This window comes from Dendrobates tinctorius, unplaced genomic scaffold (genome assembly GCF_039654945.1).
Source record: "Dendrobates tinctorius isolate UK_male_01 unplaced genomic scaffold, ASM3965494v1 ptg000158l, whole genome shotgun sequence".
NCBI classification, from domain to species: domain Eukaryota; kingdom Metazoa; phylum Chordata; class Amphibia; order Anura; family Dendrobatidae; genus Dendrobates; species Dendrobates tinctorius.
This window is the reverse complement of record NW_027361825.1, coordinates 8340143-8356048: the sequence shown is the minus strand read 5'-3', so window position 1 is coordinate 8356048 and position 15906 is coordinate 8340143. Positions and strand designations below refer to the sequence as shown.

At 40.7% G+C, this 15906-nt stretch overlaps 1 protein-coding gene across 6 annotated transcripts in view; it reads left to right on the top strand.

Annotated features, from left to right (window-relative positions):
• Nucleotides 1-15906, top strand: part of LOC141051811 (uncharacterized) — a 646796-nt gene that overhangs the window by 103314 nt on the left and 527576 nt on the right. For all 6 annotated transcript variants that reach the window (XM_073548842.1, XM_073548843.1, XM_073548841.1 and 3 more), the window contains exons 7-12: nt 4694-4768; nt 5055-5093; nt 5475-5510; nt 6527-6556; nt 12585-12659; nt 12940-12978. In XM_073548842.1, the coding sequence (XP_073404943.1) occupies nt 4694-4768; nt 5055-5093; nt 5475-5510; nt 6527-6556; nt 12585-12659; nt 12940-12978 (294 nt within the window). The remainder of the gene's footprint in view (nt 1-4693; nt 4769-5054; nt 5094-5474; nt 5511-6526; nt 6557-12584; nt 12660-12939; nt 12979-15906) is intronic.

Here is a 15906-nt window from a genome sequence, read left to right as displayed (position 1 = left end):
TAGATCTGTCTGTTTGACAGCTTATTAGTGACCATTTAGTAACGTACCAGTGATCCTTACCAGGTCGTATCGTTGTCGGGATCGCTGGTGCGTCGCGTAGTGTAACGGTACCCTAATTCTCACTCAACTCATTCTGTGCAAGGAAACAAAAAGCTCGTAAAGAAAAATAGTGCATAATGAAACCCTGATTGTGAAAAAAATTACCTTTGGGCTCAAAAATAGGCATTTTAGTACAATAAAAAATATGAAAATATGTAAACATTGCAGTCATTACTAGTGTTGAGCGATACCATCCGATACCCTAAAATATTGGATCGGATGGTATCGGCCCGATACGAAAAAAGTATCGGGTATCGCTGATTCCGATACCGGAAGTCCCATTCAAGTCTATAGGACTTCCAGTATCGGAATAAGAAAAATCCTTTTCTGTCCTTGTACAGCCTCTCGGGGGGGTGTACGGACCTTCCGGGGGTCTATGCCGACTGCCCGGGGGTCTGTGCGGACTGCCGGGGGTCTGTACCGGCCTGCCGGGGGGCTGTGCCAGTCTGCCGGTGGTCTGTGCCGACTGTCCGGGGGTCTGTGCAGGCTGCGGGGGTCTGTGCAGGCATCGTCCGATGGGACTACAAGTCCCATCGGGCGATGCCTGCTACCATGACGGCGATTGACACATTAGCCAATGATGGGACAGTAGTAGTCCCATCATCCGGCTAATGAGTTGAATGTAAAAAAAAAAAAAATACATACTACATACATGCTACATACATACTACATGAAACATACATACTACATACATGTTACATGCTACATACATACTACATATATACTACATGCATGCAACATACATACAACATATATACTACATGCATGCAACATACATACAACATATATACTACATGCATGCAACATACATACTACATATATACTACATGCATGCAACATACATACATACTACATATATACCAAATGCATACTACATATATACCACATATATACTACATGCATGCAACATACAACATATATACTACATGCATGCAACATGCATACTACATATATACCACATAAATACTACATGCATGCAACATACATATATACTACATACAGTATATGCTACATGCAACATGCATACTACATATATACTACATGCATGCAACATACATACTACATATATACCACATGCATGCAACATGCATACTACATATAGACCACATATATACTACATGCATGCAACATACATACACACTACATATAAACCACATGTATGCAACATGCATACTACATATATACCACATATATACCACATGCATGCAACATACATATATACAACATATATACTACATGCATGCAACATACATATATACAACATATATACTACATGCATGCAACATGCATACTACATATATACCACATATATACTACATGCATGCAACATACATATATACTACATATATACTACATGCAACATACATACTACATATATTCTACATATATACTACATGCATGCAACATGCATACTACATATATACTACATGCATGCAACATACATACATACATACTACATATATACTACATATATACCACATGCATGCAACATACATATATACAACATATATACTACATGCATGCAACATACATATATACTACATGCATGCAACATGCATACTATATATACCACATATATACTACATGCATGCAACATACATACATACTACATATATACTACATGCATACTACATATATACCACATGCATGCAACATACATATATACAACATATATACTACATGCATGCAACATGCATACTACATATATACCACATATATACTACATGCATGCAACATACATATATACTACATACAGTGGGGCAAAAAAGTATTTAGTCAGTCAGCAATAGTGCAAGTTCCACCACTTAAAAAGATGAGAGGCGTCTGTAATTTACATCATAGGTAGACCTCAACTATGGGAGACAAACTGAGAAAAAAAAATCCAGAAAATCACATTGTCTGTTTTTTTTTCATTTTATTTGCATATTATGGTGGAAAATAAGTATTTGGTCAGAAACAAGCAATCAAGATTTCTGGCTCTCACAGACCTGTAACTTCTTCTTTAAGAGTCTCCTCTTTCCTCCACTCATTACCTGTAGTAATGGCACCTGTTTAAACTTGTTATCAGTATAAAAAGACACCTGTGCACACCCTCAAACACTCTGACTCCAAACTCCACTATGGTGAAGACCAAAGAGCTGTCAAAGGACACCAGAAACAAAATTGTAGCCCTGCACCAGGCTGGGAAGACTGAATCTGCAATAGCCAACCAGCTTGGAGTGAAGAAATCAACTGTGGGAGCAATAATTAGAAAATGGAAGACATACAAGACCACTGATAATCTCCCTCGATCTGGTGCTCCATGCAAAATCCCACCCCGTGGGGTCAGAATGATCACAAGAACGGTGAGCAAAAATCCCAGAACCACGCGGGGGGACCTAGTGAATGAACTGCAGAGAGCTGGGACCAATGTAACAAGGCCTACCATAAGTAACACACTACGCCACCATGGACTCAGATCCTGCAGTGCCAGACGTGTCCCACTGCTTAAGCCTGTACATGTCCGGGCCCGTCTGAAGTTTGCTAGAGAGCATTTGGATGATCCAGAGGAGTTTTGGGAGAATGTCCTATGGTCTGATGAAACCAAACTGGAACTGTTTGGTAGAAACACAACTTGTCGTGTTTGGAGGAAAAAGAATACTGAGTTGCATCCATCAAACACCATACCTACTGTAAAGCATGGTGGTGGAAACATCATGCTTTGGGGCTGTTTCTCTGCAAAGGGGCCAGGACGACTGATCCGGGTACATGAAAGAATGAATGGGGCCATGTATCGTGAGATTTTGAGTGCAAACCTCCTTCCATCAGCAAGGGCATTGAAGATGAAACGTGGCTGGGTCTTTCAACATGACAATGATCCAAAGCACACCGCCAGGGCAACGAAGGAGTGGCTTCGTAAGAAGCATTTCAAGGTCCTGGAGTGGCCTAGCCAGTCTCCAGATCTCAACCCTATAGAAAACCTTTGGAGGGAGTTGAAAGTCCGTGATGCCAAGCGAAAAGCCAAAAACATCACTGCTCTAGAGGAGATCTGCATGGAGGAATGGGCCAACATACCAACAACAGTGTGTGGCAACCTTGTGAAGACTTACAGAAAACGTTTGACCTCTGTCATTGCCAACAAAGGATATATCACAAAGTAATGAGATGAAATTTTGTTTCTGACCAAATACTTATTTTCCACCATAATATGAAAATAAAATGAAAAAAAACAGACAATGTGATTTTCTGGATTTTTTTTTCTCAGTTTGTCTCCCATAGTTGAGGTCTACCTATGTTGTAAATTACAAACGCCTCTCGTCTTTTTAAGTGGTGGAACTTGCACTATTGCTGACTGACTAAATACTTTTTTTCCCCACTGTATATACTACATGCAACATGCAACAGCGGCAGGCCGGCACAGACACCCGGCAGACTGGTACAGACCCCCCGGAAGGCCCGAACTGACGGCGCATCATGATGCGCACAGACCGCGCATCATGATGACGTCATTTCGGCAGCCAATCAGAGCCACAACAGTGGCTCATTGCATTATGGGAACTTCAGATTCCGATATCCGATATTGAAAAAATATCGGTACTCGGTATCGGAATTCCGATACAGCGAATATCAGCCGATACCCGATATTTGCAGTATCGGAATGCTCAACACTAGTCATTACCATTTATTCCCAATATTAATTGAATGATAAGTTATATATTAACTGTTGTGAATTCTCTTGCTCGGAGTTCTGAGCCGAAGCTCCCTCTGCTGGTTGCTGAGAGTAGTGGAGCTGGAAATTGCCCACCTGATGACAATAATTGGAAACCTGGGATTACTGGCTGGGAGCAAATAATTGAGCTGGCTGCTCTTGTAGGTTGCTGGTTATTTCCTCAGTGTGCATTTGGAGCTCTTTTGTCCCCTGCCTGATCTGCATGGTTCAGCTAAGTGATTCTTTTGCTATTCCTCTGCATCTAATCTGGTTGTCTTTTTTTTGCTTTCTGTTTTGCTGCTAGGGTTCAGCATGCTCCCTGCTGGGGCAGCGCTGGGATCTGCTTCATATGTTGCAGCTTGTTCAGTCCCCTGTTATGTTAGGATCTTTTTGCTTTGCTGCCAGTTTATACCAGAGTGCTGATCTAGCAGGGGTGAGATCGTGTGACCTCAGGTTTTTTGTATATCAGAAGTGTTGGACTTTTTCAGGGCTTTGTGCGTGATTGCAGGCAGTATCTTTTCTGTCCTGTCCTGTCTGGACAGCTTGGGCCCCACCATTTGCTGTCTGTTCTCTGCCTGTGTTTGTGTCTCATCTTGTCTCACCGACAATATATGTTTGGGGGCTGTCTTTTCCTTTGGGGATCTGCTCTGGGGCAGTTTAGATTTCATCTTTCTGTCTTTAGGCTTAGTTAGTCCTCCAGCTGTGACAAAGCATCTAGGGCATCGTAGGAATGCTCCACGGCTACTGCTAGTTGTGCAGATAGGATCAGGGGTCTGCAATCCGCTTAGTTACCAACCTCTCTGGTCTTCTGATGGCTTAGCCAGTTCCGGCCATCCTTCTCGGTGACCCATTCATAACAATCAACTATATAAAATATTAATACATTTTTTTCTTTCATTTCTGCAGGTCTTTGTTGGTGCTCTCCTAAAGAATGTCCTTTACCATTGCCAATTCTGTGTGGACGGAGATGCAAGTGTCCTCGTAAGTAAAATTTATGTAGTAAAAGGGCAGATCGTGTGGCCAAATGAACGATACATACAGCACCATGTGGATTAGTAAATCCCCCCAGGAATTGGGTATTACATAGAGTTGAGGACAACACCCTCAAAAAATAGATACGGTTCATCCAGCCAGAAAAGGCAATATTTTAGATAATCCATAACATTAATCCCAACTAAATTATGATAACGATCAGTCACTACACACAGAGTATGACTAATAGGTGATATACACTGTTTAATTTCTGTTTTCTTTTTTATTTTATAAGCGACAACATTAAAAACAACCACAAAACCAACGACAACCAGTGAGTACTCCTTATGAAACACGTTTTGCTTTGTTTGCACAGTATACAATCAGATTCTATATTCTCATATGTAGGCTCGCATGATAATGAGTGAAGCCGGACGGCTTTCCCATAATGATTTACAGCAATTAGGTTACTTAATAAAGTACAGACAATCAGGACAGAATAAGGTAGCCTATATAAAAGCAAAAGCAGGAAATGCAGCAGCCATCTTGTGAAGAAAATAGACACTGTTCATCCAGCTAGAAAAGGCAATATTTTAAATAAACCATAACACTGATCCCAACTAATTTATGATGATAATCATTCACTACACAAAGAGTATGACTAATAGGTGATATACACTATGTCTAATTTCTGTTTTCTTTTTCATTATATAAGCGACAACATTAAAAACAACCACAAAACCAACAACCAGTGAGTACTCCTTATGAAACACATTTTGCTTTGTTTTTACAGTATACAATCAGATTCTATATTATCATATGAAGGCTCACATGACATTGGAAGAAGCTGGACTAGCTTTCCAGTAATGCTTTACAGCGATTAGGTCACTTAATGTAGTACAGACAATCAGGATAGAATAAGGTAGCCTATATAAAAGTAGAAGCAGGAAATGCAGCAGCCACCTTGTGAAGACTCTGGATAGGGAGAGGATGTCACAGCTCACAGTTTGGCCACTGAGATAAGGAGAGAAAGTCATAAAACACAAACAAAAATAGCAGATTATGTGTGACAGCACAGCAGTGAAAAAGATTAGTGTGAAGACGAGGCTGTTAGTTTCCACTGGTTATCATACAATTACCCATAACCATATACCATTTATATGAAGGTATGCAGAAAACTTTTTTCTAAAACCCTATTAAAGTATTCAGTGCTATTAGATGTTAGTCCCTCCTTCAAGACCCTTAATCGGGGCTGGACATACTGTACAATATGTGCAACCTGTGCAGCTGTACAATAGCCAAGTTGGTAAGGGTGCCATTTCAATATCCTGCTGTCTACCATATTGCATGACTGAGAAGTGCATTTCATTGGTCACAAATAATGAATGATTGCTCACAAAGGGGTCCTCTATGAAAAAGGGGGTGATTTATGATTGGAGTGCCCAGAGCAAGTTTCCTGTTCTTACTCTTGAAGATCCCACTTGTTAATACTATTACATGAAATGTACATGTGTCATTGATTTCAACACACTCAGTGTAATGGTTTGTTATTCCTGTGGTGGCGCTGCAGCGAAATTAAACACTAATTACTATACAGTACAGCTGATTACACCGATACGTGGTGGCTTGCTATTCTTAACCATGTGCTTCATCTACTATTTTAACACTCTTGTTAATAGTTCAACTAATTTATGGTAATGACACGTATTATTGAATATAATTGGTAAGAAATGTATCTAATGATATCTAAATTCTTTTTGTGTGAAGCGGCGACAACCACAACATCATCAACAACTAGTGAGTAAATGTTATAGAAGATATGTCATGTTTTGTTTGCATAGTACAATGGAGTATCCATCTCCAAAAAAAGACTAGACTTTTGGGAGATGGAACACTTGTGGTAAGAACTTCCACCACTAGGTGAAGGTTTCGTTTTGAGTTTCTATTCCAGCCGACGTCATTGAAGAAGAATGTGTTTGGCTCTAGCTATTTTTTTTTTCAGCAATTTGTTCAATCTTTCGCCTGTTTTGTAACAATTGATTCACAAGAAAAACATAAAAACATGCAGCTATGAGATTTTGCTTACTTTTACGAAACTAAGCATCGGAAATGGTTATTTCAAAGGACGGCTTTTGCTGCAACTTATTCTATGCCCAATTATTCTTTTAAAACAGCAAATCCATGAAATTTATTAAGAAGACTTCATCATTGGTATTCATAAATATTCAACACATTTTCATCAGTTCAGGAGGTCAAAGTATGGCCGGAACAAGATTGATCATTAAAAGATATTTCACCTTCTTTAAAATACTGAAAAAAAGTGTTGTATATTCATGGCAGTTTTCTTGTAGGGAAAGGAAAGAAAACTTCAGAGATGCATGTTAATCGTCTAAATCAATCATCACAAATTAGGCAAAAAATTGAACAAGACATTGGAAAAAAATCACTGAAGTCTAACTCAAATTTCTTAAACAATGTCATCTGGCATACTTACTCAGAAAGCTTCCGCCATCATTCACCTAGATTATATTTGCTTCTTTTAGATACCTCCTCATTTGTAAATGATTTCATGAAAATAAAATACTAACTACTAGAAGTGGGTGGACACGTGGATGCTAGTGTCCGTCGGGATGGGGCGAACAGTTACAAAATGTTTGGGTACCTGGGCAGTATCCAAACCTGAACCTGAACCCATTTTGCTTGAATGGGGGGCCCGAACATCCAGTGTTTGCCAAGCTGGCATGTGCATGACAGCATTGCAAACATTATTCCTGATAGGCATTAAAATAATTACCGCCTGCTGCTGCTAATAGCGAGAGTAGACGGTGGCTGATGGAAGTATTCATCAGCAGGCGCCTGCGCTGTAAATAAATATTTTTTTTTTAAAAATGGCATAGGTTTCCCTGTATTTTTGATAATCAGCCAGGCAAGACTCACAGCTGGCGGCTGCAACCTTCAGTTGTCAGATTCAGAAAGGCTGTGTCATGGTTTGGACCGTGTTCTTGCCCTGCACTCACAGGGTTAAGCGCGGCCTCTTTCTGGATCTGGGAGGGGTTTTTATACTCACTCTTTACCAGGGTTCTCTGTCAGCTATACTGTTGTTCTGATTGTGTGTCTGACCCCCCTGGTGTGCGTGTGCACTGCATTGCTTGTTTGCTTCCTGTGTATGACCCGGTCTGTCCCCTCACTCTGTACTCCGTCTCTCGTTTTGGTAGTATTGTCTTTTCCGGTTCTGACCTCCTGGCTTGGCTATCGTTACTCCGTAACAGTTTGTCCCTATTGTACCGTCTATTGCCCGTTCTGGTTTTCTGATCTATTACTACGTCCTGACTATCCATTCTGCCTAACCCTTTGGTACTGTCGTGCTATCTTGTGCTTTGACCCTGGCTTGATCTGGTTTCTGTCTCTGTCTATGCCCCTTGGTAACATTGTCCTGTAGTTACCTTTCTAGGAGTTTTCCTCATCTCCTAGCTCTCTGGAGTTTAGACCACTCCCTCAGCAGTCACATGCTTCAGGTCCTGTGAGCCTGGAGCATGCATCGTCACCACTGCTGCCCCATTCCACAGGTATCTTTGTGCACAGTTTTGTACTCAGGACACGCGTACTGGCTCAGTGAGCAGGTGCAGTGCGGTGTTCCTGACAGGCTGGTTATCAATAATAGAGGGGTCCTCACTCTGATTTTTTTTTACGTTATGGAGTTCCCTCCATCTTTAACAACCAGCCAAGCTAAAGCTGAGAGCTTGGGGCTGGTATTCTCAGGGTGGTAAGCGGCCATGGATATTTTTCCCCAGCCTAAAAATAGCAGCCCGCACCAGAAAAGGTACATCTATTAGATGCGCCAATTCTGGCGCTTTGCCTGACTCGTCCCACTTGGGCTGTTGTGACAAGTGGAGCTCATATTTGTGGGGTTGATGTCACCTTTGTATTTCAGGTGACATCAAGCCCATGGCTTAGTAATGTAGAGGACCTCTATGAGACACCTATCCATTACTAATCCTTTAGTTGCATTGTAAATAAAGACACAGCAAGAATAAAGTTCTTTATTTAAAATAAAACAAAACTCACTTTTACTTTTTTATTTAAAAATAACAAACACAGTTATACTGAACTAACACCCATTCCATTGAATCCCTCATCTCCTGTAATAAAACAAAAATGTAAAACAACAATATCCATCAACTGTCCATTGTTCTGTCCCACACCATAATCCATATCTGGGGGATAAACAGTTTTCAACTGGACGGTGCCATGATGTGACCATCCAGGCTCAGATCCACTGGGAAATGAGCTGCTGCGAGCGCAGCATCAGTGACTAACAGTGAAGTTATCGAGGTTACCACTGGTCACTGAGGCTGTGTTCCCAGCTGGACAAATAAACTGAAGTGACTTTAACAAATTAAGAAAGTGTAGTGTAGCTGTGGTATTTCTTCACTCATAAATGCCTTGCACAAAATGCAAAGTCAGTAAAAAATTATAAGGAGAGCCATCCAAGGACACTAGAAGGCAACAATCTGCGGGCCTCAATCAAGTATTCAACATTAAAAACACATGTGTTGCTGTCATCTGGTGGTGAGGAAAAGTCAGGTCTAATCCAGTCTTTATTCATTTTTATCAGATTAAGCCTCTTAACACTTTTTTTTGACAGTCGAAAGCGCCCATCTGTTATGACCCCCCCAAGCGGCAATAAAAACCCGCTCAGACAAGATACTAGTGACAGGGCAGCACAGCACCTCCAAGGCATAGCCATATAGCTCATGCTAAGTGCCAGGTGTTTAGCTATGAGACCCAATAGCTCAAGTTCGCAGAGGAATTAGGAAGTATGCTGGTTTTATTGGCCAGATATTGCTTGACCATCTTTAAAAACTTTTCCATCCATATCAAAAATACCTGGTCATCAGGCACTGGATACTGGCCTGGTGTCATGAAATTGGCCTAAGTGTTTCACAGTGTACCCCTGCTTCTGCTATGTGTCTCCCGTTCCTCTCCTCCTTGGTTGAGCAAGGAAGCTTGCCCCTTGCCACTTGTGCTGTCTGATGGGAATTTTTTCACCATATTTTCCACAATGGCCTTCTGGTATAGCACCATTTTACAAGATCTCTCTGCCTCAGGAAGAGAAGATGCAAAGTTCTACTTGTAGCATGGGTCTAGCAGGGTGAACAACCAGTAATCTTTTTTGACTACGATGAATGTAACGCAAGGGTCACAGGTAAGGCAGCAGTACATAAAGTTTGCCATATGTGCCAAGGTCCATCCAGCGAACACTTTCCTGTCTCCACTATTATGACTATTCTTCATCTTCTTCTCCATCTCTTCCTCCTCATTTCTTTCCTCAACCCATCCACATAGGAGAAATGGGACAAGTTTGTGTAAGCACTAGCTTCTTTTACAGCCAGCTCCTGTTCCTCCTCCTCTTCCTCAGCCTCCATCTCCTCATGATTAGCAAATCTGCACTGAGCAGATGAGATGAGACTGGCCTGGATTGTATCTCCCTGTCTTATGTCTTCCTCCATTTCCACCTGGTCCACTTGCAAAGCTTCAAGTTTATTTGTCTGCAGCAACTGCTTAAGTAGGCAAAGAAACGGGATTGTTGCACTGATGACGGAGTCATTGCCGCTCACCATCTTTGCATATTCCTGAAAGTCTTGGAGAACTGCACATATGTCAGACATCTATGTCCACTTTTCAGTTGTTATTTGTGGAGGCTGACCAGAATACCGATTAGCTTTTTGAAGCTGGTATTCACCAGCAAAATTGGCACTGATGCGGTGTACCCTGAACAGAAGCTCTGGCAAATCTTGGATAGGTTTTCAGAAACCACTAAACTACCAAGTTGACCACTTGGGTCAAGCATGGTACATGTGTGAGCTTGACAAGCTTCACAGCCACCAACAGTTTACATCCATTATCACACATGATCATGCCTGGTTGTAGGTTCAGCGGTGAGAGCAGCCACAACAGTCTTCAAATAGAGGCTGTACAGACATCTCTCTGAAATGATTTAGTGACTCCTGCATTGAACAGGAGGTTGGACCAAATGACCTTAAAGGTCCCTATCATCTCTACCTTTCTACAATGCTATAACTCTATGATTCTAGATCTGTATGGTCTGTTACTCCTTTCAATAACTCTGCAGTGTTGTGGTTTTTTCTCCTATACAAATTAGCTTCAGCAGAGCCTGTTGCAGCTTTAGTGAGGCAGTGCTGCAGAGCTTCAAGTTTCCATCTGATGCACATCAGAGATGGAGGATGAGTAGGAGCAGGGGGGTGCAGGAACTGGTGTAGGAGGTGGAGGAAACCTTGATAGAAGTAGGGCCAGCAATGCTTGGTGTCGGTAGAACATGTGCTGTGCCAAGGTATGATTGGCCCCAGCCTCACCCACACCACTGACTGGCAGTTTTCAATGTATACTGTGCATAGGCTGAAAGCGGCTAATCAGTGGTGGTGGTAAGGTGAGACAGCTGGTCATCTTATTAAGAAACTGATTGTTTTGAAATTACTCCACATAGCCCAGTAAGGCCTCTTTCACACTTCAGTTTTTAGCATCAGTCAAGATCCGCCAAAAGGACGGATGGCGGATCCGTTTTAGTACTAATGACAACGGATGGCACCCGTCCGTTTTTTTTGACGGATCCGACAAATGAAGAATTTTAAAGGAATCGCAGGAGAGAGAGAGAGAGAGAGAGAGAGAGAGAATGAATTTTTTTTTTTTTTGTCTGGCACCCAGAAAGAATTTCGGGTTAAATGAGTGTCTGAAGGATCCGCCACAGGAAAAAACGTTGCAAGCTCCGTTTTGAAATCTTTGAGGATAGTGACGGACAGGAACTTTTGGCGGATCCGCAAAAAAACGGATGCAACGGACAGCAATCCGTCACAATCCGCCAATAATGGAAGTCAATGGGGAAAAAAACGGATCCTCAAAAGAAAATTGCGGATCCGTTTTTTTTTCAAAACCTGGCGGATTGTGACTGATTGTAAAAAACGGAAGTGTGAAAGAGGCCTTAATGATATATTCTGGAATGAAGGTTTCTGCCCCTACATCATGTTGCTGTCAAAACTCCTGCACAGTTTACACTAAACGATGCGCAACCAAGAACCATGCTGATACAGTGAAGTAAATAATAATAATAATCTTTTTTTTATAATAATCTTTAATTTTATATAGCGCTAACATATTCCACAGTGCTTTACAGTTTGCACACATTATCATCACTGTCCCCGATGGGGCTCACAATCTAAATTCCCTATTAGTATGTCTTTAGAATGTGGGAGGAAACCGGAGTGCCCGGAGGAAACCCATGCAAACACGGGGAGAACATACAAACTCCTTGCAAATGTTGTCCTTGCTGGGATTCGAACCCATGACCCCAGTGCTGCAAGGCTAACCATTGAGCCACCATGCCGCCCATAAATGCAGCTTACCTCATTTATCTGTCTTTTTTCTGAAGTCCCCTGTGATGATTTATGACCACACAGACCACATCAAGGTTGAGTTGAACTTTGATTTCATCATAAATAAGCTGATAGAAGCTGAAAAGACAGATAAGAGTTACAAGCTCCCTATGGGAATGAGCTCACAGACTAATTCTCACTCAACTCATTCTGTGCAAGGAAACGAAAAGCTCGTAGAAAAACAAATAGTGCGTAATGAAACCCTGATTGTGAATAAAATTTTCTTTGTGCTCAAAAATAGGAATTTTAGTACAACAAAAAAATATGAAAATATGTAAATATTGCAGTCATTACCATTTATTCCCAATACTAATTGAATGATAAGTTATATATCAACTATATAAAATATTAAAAAAAAATTTCTTTCAATTCTGCAGGTCTTTGTTTGTGCCCACCTGAAGAATGTCCTTTACTATTGCCAATTCTGTGTGGTCGGAGATGCAAGTGTCCTCGTGAGTAAAATTTATATAGTAAAAGGGCAGAGCCAATGAACGATACATACAGCACCATGTGGATTAGTAAACCCCCCCCCAGGAATTGGGTATGACATAGAGTTGTGGACAACACCTTCAGAAAATAGATACTGTTCTGCCAACCAGAAACTGCAATATTTTAGATAATTCATAACATTGATCCCAACTAATTTATGGCGATCAGTCACAAAATACTAAGTATGACTAATAGTTGATATACACTTTGTCTAATTTCTGTTTTCTTTCTTTATTTTATAAGCGACAACATTAAAAACAACCACAACACCAACGACAACCAGTGAGTACTCCTTATGAAACACATGCTTTGCTTTGTTTGTACAGTATACAATCAGACTCTATATTCTCATATGAAGGCTCACATGACTTTGGGTGAAGCTGGACTAGCTTTCCCACACAATAAGAGAAAGAAGAATGGATCTACCTGTGGCCAAACATTTTTGTATCCCCGGTCATACCATGATGGACATTAAATTACTTGTATTAAAAGAAAAATATTCAGAATTGAGAGTCCTCAGTGGTTGATACCTTTTAATGGCTAACTGAAAAGATGGTAACACATTGCAAGCTTTCGAGACTACTCAGGTCTCTTCATCAGGCTTGACTAATACAAAATCTGAAGTCACATATTTATGCACAATACAGCCTAGAAAAAATGCAATAGATAAGACAAGTGACGTGAAGCAGAACTATCAATATGGGAGAGGGAGAAACATAAATATAAACATTGGACCAGTTCATAGATAAGGAGTCCGGATGTTTTATGGTCCTCTGATTGGGGTCTAGTTCTGTGTTGTGATGCGATGTATTAAAAGGTAACTCAAAGTCTCAGAGAGACAGAAGAGTCTGGGAGTATAAATTTATGACGACCTTTGACACACTCAGTGCAGGAATGTATGTGTCGCATGGATTTATGTCTTTTTACATCAATTAAGGAATTTGCTTCTCAGACCTTCTGGGGTCCTCACACAACACAGAACCAGACACCAATCAGAGGACAATATAACTTTCACACTCTTTATCTATGAACTGTTCCTATATTTATGTTTATCCCTCTCCCATAATGACAATTCTGCTTTATGTCATTTGTCTTATCCATTGCGTTATTTCTGTGCTGTTTTGTGTATAAATATACGATTCTTCAGATGTTGTATTAGTCTAGCCTGATGAAGAGACCTGAGTAGTCTCGAAAGCTTGCAATGTGTTACCATCTTTTCAGTTAGCCATTAAAAGGTATCAACCACTGAGGACTCTCAATTCTGATTATTTTTCTATCTACTGGCTAACAAAGTACAAAGATATATATCTTTCCTGTTTTATTCATGGCAGCTTTCTTGTAGGGAAAGGAAAGAAAACTTCAGAGACGCATGTTAATCATCTAAATCAGTCATTACAAATTAGGCAATACATTTATCAATACATTGATAAAAAAAATCACTGAAGTCTAACACAAATTTCTTAAACAATGTCATCTGGCATACTTACTCAGAAAGGTTCTGCGATCAATTACCTAGTGGAGAAGTCCAGCACCACAAACGTCCAACCACTAGAGATGAAAGACAAAAAACTGACTGGCACATCCAGACTAGTGTGAATAGGTGCATACCAGGAGGAGCTACCTCCATATACAATATACAAAATAAGGTTGCACTCTATCATGCTAAAGCATGTCAATGTAGAATATATGAAATTTGAATAGCAATACAGCTATGGAGTATTAGGAAAAAATATGAGACGCTTAGCATATAACTTGGCCAAATTATATCTGCCCGTCAACCAACGTCAAGGTGACCTCAAAGTCTGATGGGTACCTACACTATGTGAATACCTCTCTAAGGCTCAGATTGGTTTTGGGTACCAGAGCCTTACCCGAACCCGAACTTGAACCCACACCCCATTCACTTGAAAGAGGGCCCGAAAATCGAGTGTTTGCCATGCTGGCATGTGAACTACAGCGCTGCAAACAATATTTCTGATCGGCGGTAAAATAATGACTGACTGCTGCTGCTAATAGCAGCGAGATTAGGCAGTGGCTGATGGGAATATTCATCAGCCGGCACCTGTGCTGTAAATAAATATTAAAAAAAAAAAAAAAAATGGCATTGGTTTCCCTGTATTTTTTATAATCAGCCATGCAAAACTCACAGCTGGGGGCTGCAACCTTCAGCTGTCAGCTTCACCAAGGCTGGTTATCAAGAATAAAGGGGTCCCCAGTCCAATTTTTTCCATTATTTAAATAAATAATTTTTTAAAATGGTGTGGAGTAACCTCCATCTTTGACAACCAGCCAAGCTATAGATGACAGCTGGGCACTGTTATTCTCAGGGTGGTAAGCAGCCATGGATATTCCCCTCCCAACCAAAAAATAGCAGTTCGCACCAGAAAAGGTGCACCTATTAGATGCACCAATTCTGGCACTTTGCCTAGCTCTTGTCACTTGGCCTGTAGCGGTGGCAAGTGGAGTTCATATTTGTGCGGTTGATGTCACCTTTGTATTGTCAGGTAACATCAAGCCCACGGCTTAGTAATATAGAGGACCTCTATGAGACACCTATCCATTACTAATCCTATAGTTGCATTATAAATAAAGACACAACAAGAATAAAGTACTTTATTTGAAATAAAAGAAAACACATTTTTACTTTTTTATTTAAAAATAACAAAGACAGTTATACTCACCTAACACCCATTCCCTTGAATCCCTCATCTCTTGTAATAAAACAAAACTATAAAACAATAATATCCATCTCCTGACCATCGTTCTGTCCCACGCCGTAATCCATGTCTGGGAGATAAACAGTTTTCAAATGGACGGTGCCTTGATGCGAACATCCAGGCTGAGATCAACTGGGGAATGAGCTGCTGTGATCTCAGCATCAGTGACTATCGGTGATGTCATCTAGGTTACTGCCGGTCACCGAGGCTGCATTCTCTGCCGCCCAAATGAACTACAGTGACCTTAAAAAATTAAGAAAGTGTAGTGTAGCTGTGGTACGTCTTCACTCATAAATGCCTTGCACAAAGTGCAAAGTCAGTAAAAAATTATAAGGAGAGTCATTCAGTCATCCAACTAGAAGGCAACAACCTGTGGGCCTCAATCAAATATTGAACATTAAAAACACTATATGTGTTGCTGTCATCTGGTGGTGAGGAAAAGTAAGGTCTAATCCAGTCTTTATTCATTTTTGTCAGATTAAGCCTCTTAACA